We start from the raw sequence: 17,135 nt of genomic DNA on the forward strand, positions 1-17,135 counted from the left end.
TTTGTTTTGTTTTATGTAACATGTTTTTAATTCATGAAGATTTTTTATGAATGTTTACTGAAATTTAGAATTAATCATATAATTTAAGTTTACATTTATTTGTTTTAGGGGAAGAGGATATTAGTATTACTTAAAGATTTTTTACTAATATAAAGTATTTGTTTTTTTGGGATATTTTAAAAAAGTACAGTACAGTACTATATTATCTCTTCACTAATAAACTGTATTGTTTCACATTAAGATTATTTTCAATACTAATTTATCTTATTCTTAAGCCTAAAATTGTATTTTATCTGCAGATTGTTCCTGTCGACAAACTAATAAAAGGGAAATTTCAAGATAATTTCGAATTTTTGCAGGTAAGTTAGCCATCTATGCTCACATATCATAAGGCTCATAACCCTGTTACTGTTACAAAGTCTATCTCTAAAAGATATGTAAGGCAACCCTAACAAGAGGGTCACTGTAGAACATATTCCTTTGCTGTGGCAGCTTATTTTTCAACCCTTTTGCTTGACTGTGACCTTGACCTTCCAAAATTGAATCATTTCCAGCTGTTTGCATAACAGTTAATTCCTTCAAGTTTCATTACCCTATGATTAGAATTGTGACCAGGAAGCTGTTCACAAACACAGACAAACTGGGTTATAACATAACCTCCTTCAAACTTCTTTGGCGGAGGTAATAAGGGCATGTCACAATATTTACCAAAATGTATTTGGGAATTAACAAATAAGATTTCACTATTCTCAACTATCAAGAATTGATTTTTTTAATGTGTCAAAGTTAAGGGCTTCTTTACAGAAAATGTTTCATCAGTTGAATTTAATCCTTGCTTTTGAATTTGTATTAAGATACTTCTAAATTGCATATTGTGTGTTTTATTCACACAGGCAAATGAAAGTTTTATTTTGTTATACAATATCTGAGGTTGGTTGTATGTAGTTCAAAATCATTTGACAATCATTTAGTTTGATAAAATGTGTAGAGCAGAGTTGCTTTGGTTATCTTAGGATACGTCCCTGATTATACACGATATCTTCGGATAGTCCCTCCGAGGGTTAGAACCCCGTCATACCTGATGGTAATTCTCTTATAATATCAATCGCAGAAATATTATACAGTAGAAAGTTGCTGGAAGGAACTTCCATCAGGACGACATGGCTCGAGCCCAAAAAAACAACAGACAGTGTTAGTTTGTAGAATTTTGCTATGAATATTTACATGGTACATGCGTCATGAAATTGAGAAATATGATGCATAATTGCATATTTTTAGAATTAATTAATCTTAATATGTGTAATGATGTTTGGGATATTAGCATTATAGATACAGTATTTAGTTCACCAAACTTTCAACTGGGTTCCACAAGGCACTAGAAGAGTTAGAAGACCCAAACCTACATGGCTGAGGACTATGAAGCATCAAGTAGATGATGATAAATGGAGAAGTATTGATTTAAAAGCTCAAGATAGAGATAACTGGCGAAATCTAACCGAGGCCCTTTGCGTCAATAGGTGTGGGAGATGATGATTTCATCAACTTTAGTACATTTTATTAATTTACAAGTAGCTCTGTGAATTTAAGGCTTTTATATATGAGGTGTGTTGTGGGAAAGTGGTCTAACCCTCAAATTTCCTTGTTAGTGAACACCATGTTAGACATACAGTAATCATGATATGTGTTGCTGGAATTTGGTATAGTACATACATACATACATATACCAAGGCACTTCCCCCAATTTTGGGGGGTAGCCGACATCAACAAAGAAACAAAAACAAAAAGGGGACCTCTACTCTCTACGTTCCTCCCAGCCTAACAAGGGACTCAACCGAGTTCAGCTGGTACTGCTAGGGTGTCACAGCCCACCCTCCCACATTATCCACCACAGATGAAGCTTCATAATGCTGAATCCCCTACTGCTGCTACCTCCGCGATCATTTAAGGCATCGGAGGCAGCAGCAGGGCCTACCCGAATTGCGTCACAATCGCTCGCCATTCATTCCTATTTCTAGCACGCTCTCTTGCCTCGCTCACATCTATCCTCCTATCACCCAGAGCTTCCTTTACTCCATCCATCCACCCAAACCTTGGCCTTCCTCTTGTACTTCTCCCATCAACTCTTGCATTCATCACCTTCTTTAGCAGACAGCCATTTTCCATTCTCTCAACATGGCCAAACCACCTCAACACATTCATATCCACTCTAGCTGCTAACTCATTTCTTACACCCGTTCTCACCCTCACCACTTCGTTCCTAACCCTATCCACTCGAGATACACCAGCCATACTCCTTAGACACTTCATCTCAAACACATTCAATTTCTGTCTCTCCATCGCTTTCATTCCCCACAACTCCGATCCATACATCACAGTTGGTACAATCACTTTCTCATATAGAACTCTCTTTACATTCATGCCCAACCCTCTATTTTTTACTACTCCCTTAACTGCCCCCAACACTTTGCAACCTTCATTCACTCTCTGACGTACATCTGCTTCCACTCCACCATTTGCTGCAACAACAGACCCCAAGTACTTAAACTGATCCACCTCCTCAAGTAACTCTCCATTCAACATGACATTCAACCTTGCACCACCTTCCCTTCTCGTACATCTCATAACCTTACTCTTACCCACATTAACTCTTAACTTCCTTCTCTCACACACACTTCCAAATTCTGTCACTAATCGTCCAAGCTTCTCTTCTGTGTCTGCAACCAGTACAGTATCATCCTCAAACAAAAACTGATTTACCTCCCATTCATGGTCCTTCTCGTCTACTAGTTTTAATCCTTGTCCAAGCACTCGAGTATTCACCTCTCTCACCACTCCATCAACATACAAGTTAAACAACCACGGCGACATCACACATCCCTGTCTCAGCCCCACTTTCACCGGAAACCAATCACTCACTTCATTTCCTATCCTTACACATGCTTTACTACCTTTGTAGAAACTTTTCACTGCTTGCAACAACCTTCCACCAACTCCATATAACCTCATCACATTCCACATTGCTTCCCTATCAACTCTATCATACGCTTTCTCCAGATCCATAAACGCAACATACACCTCCTTACCTTTTGGTATAGTGCAGCAACATAATTTTTGTACAGAAAACTTTATTCTATACATCATCATCTCCTACGCCTATTGACGCAAAGGGCATCGGTTAGATTTCGCCAGTCGTCTCTATCTTGAGCTTTTAAATCAATATTTCTCTATTCATCATCTACATCACGCTTCCTAGTCTTCAGCCATGTAGGCCTGGGTCTTCTAACTAGAACTCTTCCAGCACCTTGTGGAGCCCAGCTGAACATTTGGTGTACTAATCTTTCTTGGGGAGTGCAAAGAGCATGCCCGAACCATTTCCATTTACCCCTCATAATCTCGTCCACATATGGCACTCGAGTAATCTCGTATAGTTTCATTTTTAATCCTGGCCTGCCATTTAACTCCCAATATCTTTCTGAGCGTTTTGTTCTCAAATCTACAAAATCTATTGGAGAGTGTTTCATTGTCATACCACGACTGATTGTTTCATTGTTAAATACTTTAAAAATGAACCTAAAACCACAATTCTGGGGAAAAAATAGTACTGGTTGAGGTGAATAAAATATTTAACCATAATTCAATATTTTTTTTAATTTAAGAGCATGACTGATTTAGCCTAAAGATTTAATATGATGTTTAATATTAGTACATTGCACCATTTTATTTGATAGTAGAAAGTAATTAACTGTTAATTACTCAAAGCTAAGGTCAGGTGTGTTAGACAACTTTAGCACAACACTTTACTAGGTAGTAAACAGTAATTACCCTTGAACCCTTATTCAAAACTGAGGTTTGGTTGTTAGACCATTTTCACATAATACGCTTCATATACAGCAGCAATTGCAGAGATGACTTGTCTAATGCAGTTTTTAGTATGAGGTTATTGGCAGTACTGTATGTGATTATTAAAGGTTTAGGATATACAGTACTGTATTTCTAACTGTACAGTAAGTGTAGTTAAACATTTTATTGTAGATTTAATCTTGTACAGTAATTCATATCAAATCTTATTATCTTGTTTGGTATTGTATACTGTACTTCATTCTCTTCATTACTTTCCATTTTAGTGGTTTAAGAAATTCTTCGACGCAAATTATGACGGGTCAGAGTATGACGCTTTAGCGGCTCGATTTGGCGAACCCATGATGGGCAAGAGTGGAGCGGCTAGGAAACCCGTGGGAGTCGCACCACGAGCCATGGCACGACCTACCGGAGGTGAGAGTTCCTTTTGAGATAAGCTTTTATTACTGTAGACAATTTTGTCATTTCTTTGGGAAAGATTACTTTAGGCTTGTCTTGCTAATTATGTTGTAAATTATGGGATTTTATAAGCAAGATCATGTTTCAAGGTCACAATTTTGTTTTAAAATAAAAAACAAACACTAGTTGAGTATATGGGAAGATGGAATTTTAGCCATTGTCAAAATAAAACTTTGTTCCTATACACATACAAACCTTTGTCTTTTAATAGGAGTATGATGTCAGTGAAGCTGGAAATGGCCATTTAAACTTTTAACCAGGTATTTGTAGTTGCTGGCGAGTGGAAGGTAGCTCCTCCTTCTCTCTAAGTAGAGCAACCTTCACTGACTTTGGCCGCAGTTCATTACACATGTACTGCTCTGCTGCCTCTTATGGCTGTTTTAATCTTTTGCTTTTTCTTACAGATTGAATAAATGTGTTTGCATATTTTAATGTTTGAGGATATTAATGGAAGAAGCCAAGGGTATGCAGTGCTTCCTGATAACTTTAATTGGAGGAGAGAGTTCTCTGTGCTACAAGCCTTATCCAACATAATTGTTCCTGTCGAGCTGTATGTTTGTTACTGTTCTGTCCAATGTGTGCGCGTGGTCTTACGATGGCAACTTAAAACTAAGAAAGTTGGCTTACCTTAGGCATAGCAGGTGTTCCATCGTAGCTCCTCTGCCGCTGAGTGTGGAGGGGAGGAGCGCCACTTTCTTCTTTCCTTCAGTGCCTTCCCAACCCTAGAAAGGCACAAAAGACGGATCACTTTGTTTTACTGTTGTGGTCTTTTCCCCTGTAAGAGCATTGTCATCAGCCTGCATGAACTTCAAGTTCTTCCTTCTCCCTTGCTTCATTTTTGTTAAAGTCTTCTTTGAAACTTCAAGAAAACAATTGTGAGTCATCATTGAAGAAGTCCCTCAGCACTGATTGATCGGAGTCGCGTACGTGTGACTCCTACCATTTCTCTTCTCGAGGTGGTGAGAGTCCTTACTGAGAACATTCTAGTGTAAGTTATCTCCTCGTTTCAGAGAGGAGATGAAAATACTGGAAACATACCCATCTCCGAGTGTACATATCAGTATGCTGTACAGGGTGTTCATGCACCTGCTATCTGAGTTTGGTTTCCTACGAACATGTGCACTGCCAGTAGGGATGAAGGGTTTCTCCCTTCTTTCCCTTTCCTGGTTGATATACTGATCTGTTTCTCTCTTTGGGAGAGGGAGAAGTGGAGTGTGGAGAGAACTTTTCCTCATTGGGAAGTAGTATTATCTTGCAATGCTGCTGCTACCTGTGTGCCATCTTGTTCCATGATGGTTTTGTTCTGTAAATAATTCCTTTGGGAAGAACTATTGCCATTTCCAGCTTCTGTTGGTACCGAGCTCGCTCACGGGCGAGAGGGATGAAGGGTACTTCACTTTTTCCTCTACTCTGGATGATTGAGCGATCTCTCTATTGTGAGGGAAAGAGAGAAGCGGGCTTGCTGAAAACTATCCCAATCCGGGAAGAAGTATTGGTGCGCATAGCTCCTGGTGCTTTACTTTGTCTTTTACTGAAAGGAATACTTGCCAAAAATTGTCGCACAGCTGGAAGAAATGTCGGCTCGCACTCTTGGTCTCATAGCGAATGCAGGGACTTTAACCATACTTTGCGGACGTTGCTACTTTTGTTGAAGAAGAAGAAAAAGTACTTGAAGTCCAAGATGGGTGGTTGATTTCTTGAGGTACAGTGTGTACCAAGAACATATCTACCCGAGAAGACGATCCTGATGCATTCTCAACGATGTGAGGGGTTGCATATAGGGAACACTTCCTTTCCAGAAAATGCATTTGTTCCAACACAGATACTTTCCTCGAACTACTTTCTTAGGAGTTACCTGTAATCTCCTCTCAACCGACCAGAGTTTTGTGTAGTATACCCTACGTCCGTTTTCTATGGAGGACTAACCCAGGCGTAAGGAGAACGTGCCCTGAGGGTAGACCTGAGCTAGGTCGGCGTTAGCTTGGGTCCCGCTAGTCGGTAAGTTCTCTGGTCGCGTCGTGATACCATCACGCCGCTCTCATTCTCTTACGACCCTTTGTATCCCGCCTCGTGTGTCCCACGTGGTTATCGCGTGGTATCTCTGTGCTTATCCCTTGTGTTCTCGCGTGTTCACTGCCTTTCCTTGTGTTTCCCAAGTGAATTCCTTGATTATTCCCTTCGTTCCTGTGTCTTGTGGTTGTGTGCGATGGAGCAGATCCGCCGTTGTCCTAGGCCTAGAGCCGGAAAGTCGTGTGGAGCGTTCCTTTCCAAGCCCGAAGTGGACCCTCATTCCCTTTGCTCTTCCTGTAGAGGCAGAGTGTGCTCGCCGTCGGATACGTGCAATGAGTGTGTTAGCTGGAATGAGATCCAGTGGGTGCGTTATGGCACTAAAAAGAAGAAGTCGTCGAAACGTTCGCCCAGGAAGTCTAGCATCTCTTCGCCGTTAACGTCCCCCAGTGGACGGTACGACGGGACTTCTGTCTCGCCTTCCCCTACCCGGAGTAGGGGACGAGGTAAGTCTGTTGCGGGGAAAGGGCCGAGGGCCCTTCCCCAGGAGTCTAATGTGTATGAAGTGGGGGTTGCTGGGACTTCTCAGGCTAGTGGAGAGCCTGATAGTGCTGTGTCTGGGGGTTCTGGAGACTCTGCCCTTGTGCTTGGGGGGCACGTCTCCTCTGACGACCCCTTGTGGAGTAGCAATGTTGTGCCTGTTTCTTCGCCCGCTTCGTGGGCCTGTGTTTCAGGTACTTCAGCGGCTGGTGACGCCCAGGAGAAGTTGGACTCTACGGTAAGTGAGCCCTTCGGGTGAAGGCTCCCTAAAACGCCAGGTAGGTCCCCGATGCGGATGGAAGAGGGCCTGGATTCCTGGTTCCCTAGTGTAGTGCGTCCAACCTCTTTTCCAGCTCCTCTGTCGACGGTTCCGGATTCTTTCCTACAACCCTCGACCTCTGGAACTCAGCAGGTCGCGAAGCCCTCCGTAGCCCCCGCTCCCGCCCGTCGATCGGGTTGTACAGTATCGTCGGGCTCTTCAGATGGTGGTTCTTCGATCTCTTCAGAAGGTGAAGCGAGGAGGAGGCGCCGGCGACGGAGGGAGCGGTCCAGGAGCAGGCATTCCGGCTCAAGGTCCCGCTCGAGATTCAGTAGAAAACGGTCCCGGTCTCCACGGAGGAAGTACAGGAAGAGTAGGTCCCCCGATGGTGATTGGGTCTTCGTTCCCCGTAGAAGTGATTTGCAGCGTTCCCCTGACCGACGTTCCAGGGATTATTCGCCGCGAAGGCCATCCTCCAGCCGCAGATATGACCCTCGCAGGGAGCAATGCGAGAAGGCCTCTTCAGGCAGGCGTAAGTCCGCGAAGCTCCCGGCTCACCCCGCCCAGCGGGGGGAGCCGTGCTTCCGTACGGGCAGCCAGGGCGAGTCAGCACAGCTGGCTTGGACCTTGGACTTAAAGGAACGGTTCCCTCCGTCGGGTCAGCCCACGGGATCCGCGTCCTCGTCCTCCAGAGAGATTACACGGACAGTAGTCCTCGCCGGCAAGGCGATGCCCGTCCTGGCGCGGAGGTTCCCGTCGGGGCAGACCGCTACCACCGCAGGGGAGTGCCTGTTGATCCAGAGCCGAAGCGCCCGGTAGGAGTGTCCGGTGACCCGGCTCCTCGGGATCAGGCGGAAGGTACTGCTGACAGCAGAGAAGGTTCCCCGACCGAGGACTCGGCGTATCGCAAAGTAATAGGCCTGATACGAAGGCATCATCGGATTGAGGAACCTGTTCCAACCGACGAGGACTTCTGGAGGTCCAGCCTGAGTCGGTTGATGGAGGCACCCGTCCAGCAGAAAACCTCCCTGGCCCTGCCTGTGGCCAGAGATCTAGTCCTGGGACGGGCTCATGTTGATAAAGTTGTGGCAGGCAATACCGAAGCTCCCAAAACACAGAGCTCCTCGAAGTTGCTACAGGGACTCAGGTCCCAGAGTAGGTTCTATGTGCCAGAAGGACAGCGGCCGGGAGCCTGCAAAGTGGAGCCTTCCCTCGAAGTTCTGGGGCAGGGTGTCCCGGAAGACAGAGCCTCTTCGGCCCCGATTTGCTTTGCGCAGTCGGAGGCAGCGATGATGGAGGAGATGTCGAAAGACTTGGTGCACGTCTCCTCTTGGTTGGACTGGTGGGCCTCCATGCTAGTAGGGGTACAAGCCACCTATGACTTGACAGACCCTGAGCAACAGAACCTATTGAAGGAGCTTATCATCTCCGGGGGCAAGACACTGAAGTTCCTTACATATCAGTCCCTTGCCCTTTCAGCGAACTGGGTTCTGCGCAAGAGGGATACTATCCTGGCGAAGCTTTCCCGGAAGATCCCGGACAGGGAGGCGAGGGCCATGAGGAGCCTTCCTGTGTGGGGTGACTCCTTGTTCCGCTTGAAACAGCTAGAGGAGATAATGGAGAAGGTAGCTAAACGGAGGGAAGTGAGCGCTCCCAGACCTCAACCGGTAAGGAGGCCCCCCTACAAGAGGTCAGCATCAGACGGGCCCTCTACTTCTCAGGCCCCTCCTAGCCTGACGAGGAGAGAAGCCCCTTCTTCCTCGTGGGCTTCAGCGCCACAGCCCCCCGTAGAGGAGCTCCAGCAGCGTCTGCCTCTTTTAGAATAGGGTATTCTGCTTCCAGGAGAGGCCGTTCAGGCCGCTCCTCCAGGAGGAGGTAGAGTGGGAGGCCCCCTACTCCTGCCCAAGCCTCAGGTTGGGGGATGCCTCAGACGACATTGGCAAGCATGGAGGGCTCACGGAGCGGAACCCTGGACAGTATCCGTACTGAAGGAAGGGTACAGGCTCCCGTTCTTAACGGAACCTCCACCTTTGATTCCGGCCAGCCTGACGGAGTGGCTGGCACCCAAGGATCCATTGAAGAGGGCGGCCCTTCAAGAAGAGGTGTCCACTATGTTGGAGAAGGGCGCCATGGAAGAGGTCCTACACCCGGGACCAGGTTTCTACAGCCGACTATTCCTGGTAGAAAAGGCGACGGGGGGATGGAGACCGGTGATAGACCTGTCAGCTCTCAAGTTTGTTTGCAAGACGGATTTCAAAATGGACACTCCGAAGTCGGTCTTGCAGTCCTTGAGGGAGAAAGACTACATGATGACCATAGACCTCAAGGACGCATACTTTCAAATCCCGGTCCACCCCTCAAGCCGAAAGTTTCTCCGAGTGAAATGGGGTGCCCAGATCCTACAATTCAAGACCCTCTGCTTCGGGTTGTCAACTGCTCCCCAGGTATTCACGAGAGTCTTCACGACAGTCTCGGTGTGGGCTCACCCGGTACCTGGACGACTGGTTGCTCCTTTCCTCCTCAGAGGACGTTTTGAAGGAGCAAGGTGTAAAGCTTCTTCAATTTTGCAAGGATCTGGGTATCATGATCAACCCAGAAAAATCGAACCTGTCTCCCTCCACCAGGATGACCTACTTGGGGATGACACTGGATTCCCGACTAGTGAAGGCCTTTCCGTCAGAGGAACGGGTAAGCAATCTAATAAAGATCCTTCTGCCTTTCCTTTCGGGACAACCCAGGAGAGCCAAGGACTGGCAAAGGCTAATAGGTCATCTGGTGTCATTGGAGAAACTGGTTCCCCAGGGGAGACTCAGGCTCAGGAGCATCCAATGGAACCTGAAGGGCTCCTGGAACCAACTGGACTCGCCCCAAAAATTAATCCCAGTTCTGCCAAACACAATACCCTCCCTGGAGTGGTGGCAGTGCCGGTCGAATACGCTCAAGGGGATGCCCTTCGCGACCGAGCCTCCCGAGATGCTCCTTTTCACAGACGCCTCCAACGAGGGATGGGGAGCACATCTCCTCAACGAGACGGCGAGAGGAACCTGGACGGACGTGGAGAAAGGCCTACACATCAATGTCCTAGAGTTGAAGGCAGTCCAAAAGGCTTGTCTGCAGTTCATCGAACTACTAAGGGGAAACACTGGCGTTGATGTGCGACAACGCCATAGTAGTCGCGTACATAAAGAAGCAAGGAGGCCTCAAGTCAAGGGAGTTGTGCGATCTCGCCCTAGAGATCCTGGATTGGGCGGAGGCGAACCAGATAGTGTTATTGGCACGGTTCATCCCCGGGAAAAAGAACGTCCTAGCCGACGGTCTCAGCAGGATGGGTCAGATAGTGGGAACAGAGTGGTCCCTCCTCCCAGAAGTAGCCAGGCTCATCATTCAACGGTGAGGTTCCCCAGTGATGGACCTCTTTGCAACCAGGCTGAACGCACAACTCCCCGTGTTTTGTTCTCCTGTCCCAGACCTAAAGGCAGCCTTGGAGGATGCCTTTCAGCACAAATGGGACAACCTAGACGTGTACGCTTTTCCCCTCTTCACGTTGATCAGGCAAGTGCTCAACAGAGTAAGGGCTGCCCGAAACTTAAGGATGACTTTGGTAGCGCCCTGGTGGCCGGAGAGAGAGTTGTTCGCGGATCTAAAAGACCTGGCATGCCTTCCTCCATGGACACTCCCCGACAGGCCAGATCTTCTACAACAACCACACTTTCTCAGGTTCCACGACAACCCACAGTCTCTACGCCTCCACGCCTGGAGACTATCGAGCGGCTCCTGAGGAAGGAAGGATATTCGTCAGGAACTGCTAAGAAGATGTCGCTTTATCTGAGAAGGTCGTCGGCAGCGGTCTACCAAGCGAAATGGGCCTCTTTTACAAAGTGGTGTGCTTCAAAGAACATCAAGCTCCTCAAAGCCTCAGTCCCAGATATCGCAGACTTTCTAGTATATCTCAGAGACGAGGCAGGGATGTCAATCCCAGCTATAAAAGGAGTACGGGCAGCCTTGGGTCAAGTCTTCCTTCTGAAGGGCATCGACCTGGGCTCCTCTAGACACATCTCTATGCTTATCAGGAGCTTTGAACAGACCTGCCCTCCTCAAACTGTTAGGGTGCCTCAGTGGGACTTGGCTAGGGTTCTGAAGATGTTAAGTAGCCCCCCGTTCGAACCGATGAAAGATATTGTAGACAGGGATCTCACTCTCAAGACGGTCTTTTTGTTGGCCTTGGCCTCTGCGAAAAGAGTAGGAGAGATCCATGGGCTGTCTTACGACGTCTCTCATTCGAAGGGGTGGAGAGAAATCTCCCTCAAGTTCGTCCCTTCTTTCGTGGCAAAAACCCAGAATCCAGCAGTCTTGGATCCTAAGTTCGAGGGGTTCTCACTGCCAGCCATTCCTAAGACTGGGAATCCAGAGGATTTGAGGTTGTGCCCTGTCCGTGCCGTTAGGAAGTACCTTGAGAGGACTGCACATCTCCGGCCGAGTATCAAGAGTCTTTTCGTCTCCACAGGTGTTACGAAGAAGCAGGTATCGAAGAATACCATATCCTTTTGGTTGAGACAAGTTATTGCCAGGTCCTATAAGGAGGAGGGACTGGCCCTGCCAGGTACTCCTAGGCCCCGTGACATTAGAGGACTAAGCACTTCCTTAGCCTTTGAGAAGAACATGGCAGTGGGCCAGATCCTTCGGGCGGGCACCTGGTCGAACCAGTCGACCTTTACTGCCCATTATCTCAAGGATTACTCAAGGAGGTCTTTGGACGGGTTTTCCATTGGGACAGTCATCTCCGCGCTCCAAGCGATTTAACGGTGAAGCCCCAGGTGCAATCGTGGATAGCAAAACCAGGAGACACAGGTTCGTTCCTTTTCACCCTAATCCCCGTTTTCCTATCCCTACCGGAGATAACCACACATATGTAACCAATGAAGAACACGTCTCTGCAACTTTGTCACTGGACTCAGCATCAGAAAATGTTTTAAAGGGTGAGTACTTAGACACTAACGTGAGCTCTTTGTGTAGTTTGCCCTACCGTTCCTTTCCCAGTTTTTATTTTATAGAGCCTAGTTCATATCTAAGTTACTTGTCGTCCGCTTAGCTGGGTCTGAAGGTCAGGAAGACACTCCCACCTCCTAAAGTGTAAGTCTCCTAAGAAAGTAGTTCGAGGTAAGTATCTGTGTTGGAACAAATCAAAAATTTTAAGTAATTTTTATTTTTCCTAACATACTTACTGAGAACTACTTTCGGGTAATGGCCCTCCCTACCTTCCCCGAGTGCCTTTCTGCCCTTGCAGGGACTTTTTGCACCATCCGAGGAACTTACTGACTAGCGGGACCCAAGCTAACGCCGACCTAGCTCAGGTCTTCCCTCAGGGCACGTTCTCCTTACTCCTGGGTTAGTCCTCCATAGAAAACGGACGTAGGGTATACTACACAAAACTCTGGTCGGTTGAGAGGAGATTACAGGTAACTCCTAAGAAAGTAGTTCTCGGTAAGTATGTTAGGAAAAATAAAAATTACTTAAAATTTTTTATTTCAATGCGTTGTACAGGTGTTCACGACCCTCATTTGGAATGAAAGGTGCTGCCCTCATCCCCTTCTTCAGAGTTCGAGACTGGAGATACTGTATACAGCAGAAGCAACGTGTACGTTCCATGGGCAATGAGTGTTATGACTTTAGCAGACTGCCTCGACACCCAGCTGATCGATTTTACCAAGATTGCTAACTACAAGATTGCTACCCTCTTCACAAACCAGGTGTCCATGCTTTTGATCTTCACGTGCCAAGTCTGAAGGCTACCAGTCTCCAAGCACTAGTTAATCACTTGAGCGGTCTCAGTGTGACCAGTCCCTAAGTGATCGGTCTGCCACAAGCTTGGACAACTTGCATTTTGGTCACCATGCAATTGGACACCTTGCTTCTGTTTTTCAGCGACTTTCTGGTCACAGAATTTCAGGCAAGACCATGCTCAGTCTCACTGCTCTATTGATTGCTGTGCGATTGTTTCCATTAGGAACTGCCCAGGGAAAGGTGATTGGAACATTATGCTCACCTTTTACCAGATCTTCGACTGAAAGACCTTGGACCCTTACCCTTCAGAAGATTAGCCTAGGCTCAGGAATAGTTCCCAACGGTCTTCCTGCCCCAGGAACTGAATCCCCGTTTTGGGAAATCACTCTAGTCCTAATATCTCGAGCAGACCTTTCTTGTGAGCCCTTGACTGGTCATGAGGTAGTATATGACCTCCCCAGACTACTCATCAGCCTTGGCCTAGGCCTTAAAAATATATGTACCCCATATTTCATGTCAAAAGTTATTCTCAAATAGAGGAAGGCCTTCCTCTCCATTGATCCGGAGATTGTATCCAAGATCCGGAATTTAGCCGTGCACACCTCCCAATTCAAGTCCTCCATTTCTTCTTTATAAGGAGCATTCAGGATGACTCGCTCCTCTGTTCCGTTACGACACAATGACGCTATTCAGAACACTCAAGCTCCCTTGCAGAGCACCTGATAGACACTTTCCTCTCTCACTGCCACAAGGATAAAGAAGATATTGAAGTATCTCCTTCCTTCCAGGTAAGGGGGAGGATCGATAAAATGTATGCTAACTCATTGCTTATAATGACCACACATTCAGACAACATATCCTTACGGATGTAGGTTCTTTCATGCGTACCTATCAGTCTCCTGGTGAGGATCTTGCAAAACACTTGTGGAAGTTTCATCCACAGGAGTAAAGAACTTTGGCATTTCCCAAGTTAGTAAACCAGCCAGTTTGTTTATAGGGCCTTTCTCCCTCTATAGAACAAGTCTCCTTTTGAAGGACGAGGATTGTATTCATATGGGAAAAAAACACAAAAGGTTATTTGTATTTTTCCTAACTATACAAACCGCAATCATCCCACAAGTCGCTCTTTTTGGTGAGTGGGTGGAGCATACCCTCCAGCAACTATCACTACCTTGCTAAAAGTTTAAACAGACGTTTCCAGCTTGTATAGTTAGGAAAAATACAAATTACTTTTATAATTTTTTATATTTAGTCACTTCAGTACACCACTCATTCAAAAGATATATAAACTTACAGCTTTCATTGTGTTTGTTTTTTGGAACAAGTTTTTGGTCAAAATAATTGTAAATTAATTATTATTCTACAGTTTGTCTCCTTGTTCATGACGGTGGTTGCCATTCCAAAGTAATTTGACCCGGTCACTTTGTAACCTTTTGAGGTCCAAAAGGTGTGCTCATAAATCAGTTATGAAGTATAATTCATGTAAATAGTATAGCTGCAGGTACGAGGCTGTAAGATAGTTTCATGGTTACTTGTATGTAAAATAATGGCTCTGTTTAAGTGACATGAAAACTTTAGTTGTTGATTTATTCAGGCATCATATGCTAGCATTGCTGCTATTTTTTCTTTTATGAATCTCTTAAGTGTAGTGGTATAATTTGTTCTGGCAGGGATGTTTTTGTTTGGGTATTTTTCTATTTGTTTCATGCTTAAAGAGCTGTTGTCAATATTTGTGTAGTTTTATTTAGTTGTTTTATGTTTTATTTTGCACAATAATTAGGAAGTGGAAACTAAGATAGGATTTATTTTAACATTTGCAATTTGTTCAAATATCTTGAAGGTTATACAGTAATAGAAGGGTATAACTTCATTTGTCTATTTGTGAACTTTGTCCCTGAACAGATTTATAGAGTAATTTGGCTAAGGTGGTTTACAAATCTCATTAAACATATATACAGTACATATATTTATATATACTGTGCTTAGATTCAATACCACTGTATCTTTGACAGGAGCGCGCTCAACCCCCTCTCGCATTGCCTCTCGGCCAGCGACCACCACTCGTTCACCTGGTTTGAATAATGCTCAAGTTGAGGAACTCTCTAGTCAGGTATGACTGTTTTTTTCTGGTTGATTAGGATCAGTAATTATTCTATTAGTTACAAGTATTTTTTTCTTATGATAAGGTTTCAAAAGTTTTACTGGGTGAAGGCTGAAGATGTGTGTTTTATAATGTTTTTTATTTTGCAAATTTCCTTAGGTCGTTATGTTTGTAAAGCTTAACAGGATTGTCTTGTGGAATACTTGTATAGTAATGTATTTTCAATTCAAGCAAATGGTTTATCTTTTGCAATTTTTAAGTTACATGTATAGGCCTACAGTACAGCAATTGTTTTTGTCTGGTATTGACCATTGAAATTTAAAGAAAACGGAAATAATTTCATGGTATACTCTTACAAATTCACATTAGACTTTGATTACTTAACCAAAGCACATCTTATATAGTTTTCCCAATTTTGTCTTTAGCACCTGACTTTTTTTTTAAATATTAGACAAAAAATTGAGTTCTATCAATGTCTGAGTGTATTAAAAAATAGGTTGTCCCATAGGTCTAATATTACAGTGAAATATTTACCTTTATATGAAGGCGAACACTATTACTATATTTTGGCATGTTCTTGACATTTGGTAAATCATTACAGTATTTATCTAGATGGTGTGATAAGGTTTCATGTACCATTTAGTAGAATATTTGTAGAATTAATTAGATCAAACAAAGTTCTATTAGAGTTTTTATACTGTATCCTTTTAATTTACTGTATGTACAAACTTTTGCACTTTAGAAACGCTGTTTATTCTCTCTTATAATTGAGAAGAAATTTTTCAAGGTCAGCACTGTTCATTCTGTAAAATCTTCAATCTTATCTCTTATCAAGTTTTGCGTTGAGCTGTACTAGGGCTTTGTTTACAACTGAAGTCTGTGTTTTCCATTCCCCCCTCATAGCGAAGGATATAAGGGTTAGATACCAATTACCCCTTTTTTATAATAGAGAAAATTAAGTATAGACAATATATGTTAAAAGTCATTTCCCTTTGTTTTTGCAGTTCCCCCATCCGTTGACCTGCTGGTCAAATATTGGCACTTGAGCTATGCAGTTTCAGTATTATGATAATCAACCTTTTGATTTTTCTAAATAAATACAAAGAAAAAATGTCAAAATTGTTGCTAGTAGTATGTAGCATCAGCAAATGTGAACTGATAACAACGATATCTGAAAGTAGGTTTATATATCTTTTCCTCATAATATTTAGTTTTGTATTAATTTATTTTGGTAATCATACTGTTGGAAAGAGCATAAGAAATGCTGTGATTAATAGCGTGCACAATTTTATTTTTATTTTGCTTAAATCTTTTTCAATACATGAATTCCAAGTGACCAAAAAAAATTAGGTAAATATTTTTACAAAGTTATATAGTTTGAGATGCAAAGCTGTATTCTCCCTTAACCAGTTGCTCAAAAACAGTTCCTGCTCGGACTCTTCTAAAACGAAAAGAAACTTCCCAGTTCCAGTGCTTCCTGAACATAGGAAGCACTCATTTCTAATCTGTTTTATCACCAGTAGCCTTTGATTTAAGGTTTAAAGGCTAGTATATTTCTAAAGCATTTTCATAGACATAACACATTTAAATTTCGTGTAATTTTAGCCTGATTAATGTAGATACCTTTCATACAGTAGCATTGACACTTGGCAGCTTGAGTACTGTAGAAGCGTGCTGCTTCTAATCAAGGAACAACGTAACTTTGGCTTATTTCCTGTGTTCATTCCAGCCTCATTTTTGACCTCATTACCCTCGACTGGAGGAGCCATGTTTAAATTGATCTAATAACGACTTTTAATTTTAAGTCTATTCTGCTGTTTATGGGAAGTTGACCAATTAAAGCTTGTGGATGTTGAAAGTACCCAGTTTTGATCCGATATTTTGTTTGTTTGCAATCCTTTTCATTGAAATTTGTTTTCTCTACAAATAGCTTTACTTATTCACTTTTTCTGTAAATATTAGAGACGGCTGACAAGATAAACTGATGACAAAGTAAGAAGAAAACTCTTCTCTTGATTTTTAATGAGTAATCAGAAAATAGACGTGATGTTTATAACATTCAATTAACGTTAAAGATGGACATGTTTTGTTACTGACTTAAAAGCCTGTTTTTTTATTTTTAAAGTATGT

At 43.9% G+C, this 17,135-nt stretch overlaps 1 protein-coding gene across 6 annotated transcripts in view; it reads left to right on the top strand.

Moving 5' to 3' along the window:
- LOC137632799 (microtubule-associated protein RP/EB family member 1-like) overlaps positions 1-17,135 on the top strand; it is a 73,540-nt gene that overhangs the window by 37,084 nt on the left and 19,321 nt on the right. For all 6 annotated transcript variants that reach the window (XR_011042124.1, XM_068364893.1, XM_068364890.1 and 3 more), the window contains exons 4-6: positions 300-359; positions 4,125-4,272; positions 14,917-15,014. Coding sequence is in view for 5 of the 6 variants with exons in the window: in XM_068364893.1 (XP_068220994.1) it covers positions 300-359; positions 4,125-4,272; positions 14,917-15,014 (306 nt within the window). In the remaining variant the exon portion in view is untranslated. The remainder of the gene's footprint in view (positions 1-299; positions 360-4,124; positions 4,273-14,916; positions 15,015-17,135) is intronic.

The sequence above is a fragment of the Palaemon carinicauda genome, chromosome 42, assembly GCF_036898095.1.
Source record: "Palaemon carinicauda isolate YSFRI2023 chromosome 42, ASM3689809v2, whole genome shotgun sequence".
Classification (NCBI taxonomy): domain Eukaryota; kingdom Metazoa; phylum Arthropoda; class Malacostraca; order Decapoda; family Palaemonidae; genus Palaemon; species Palaemon carinicauda.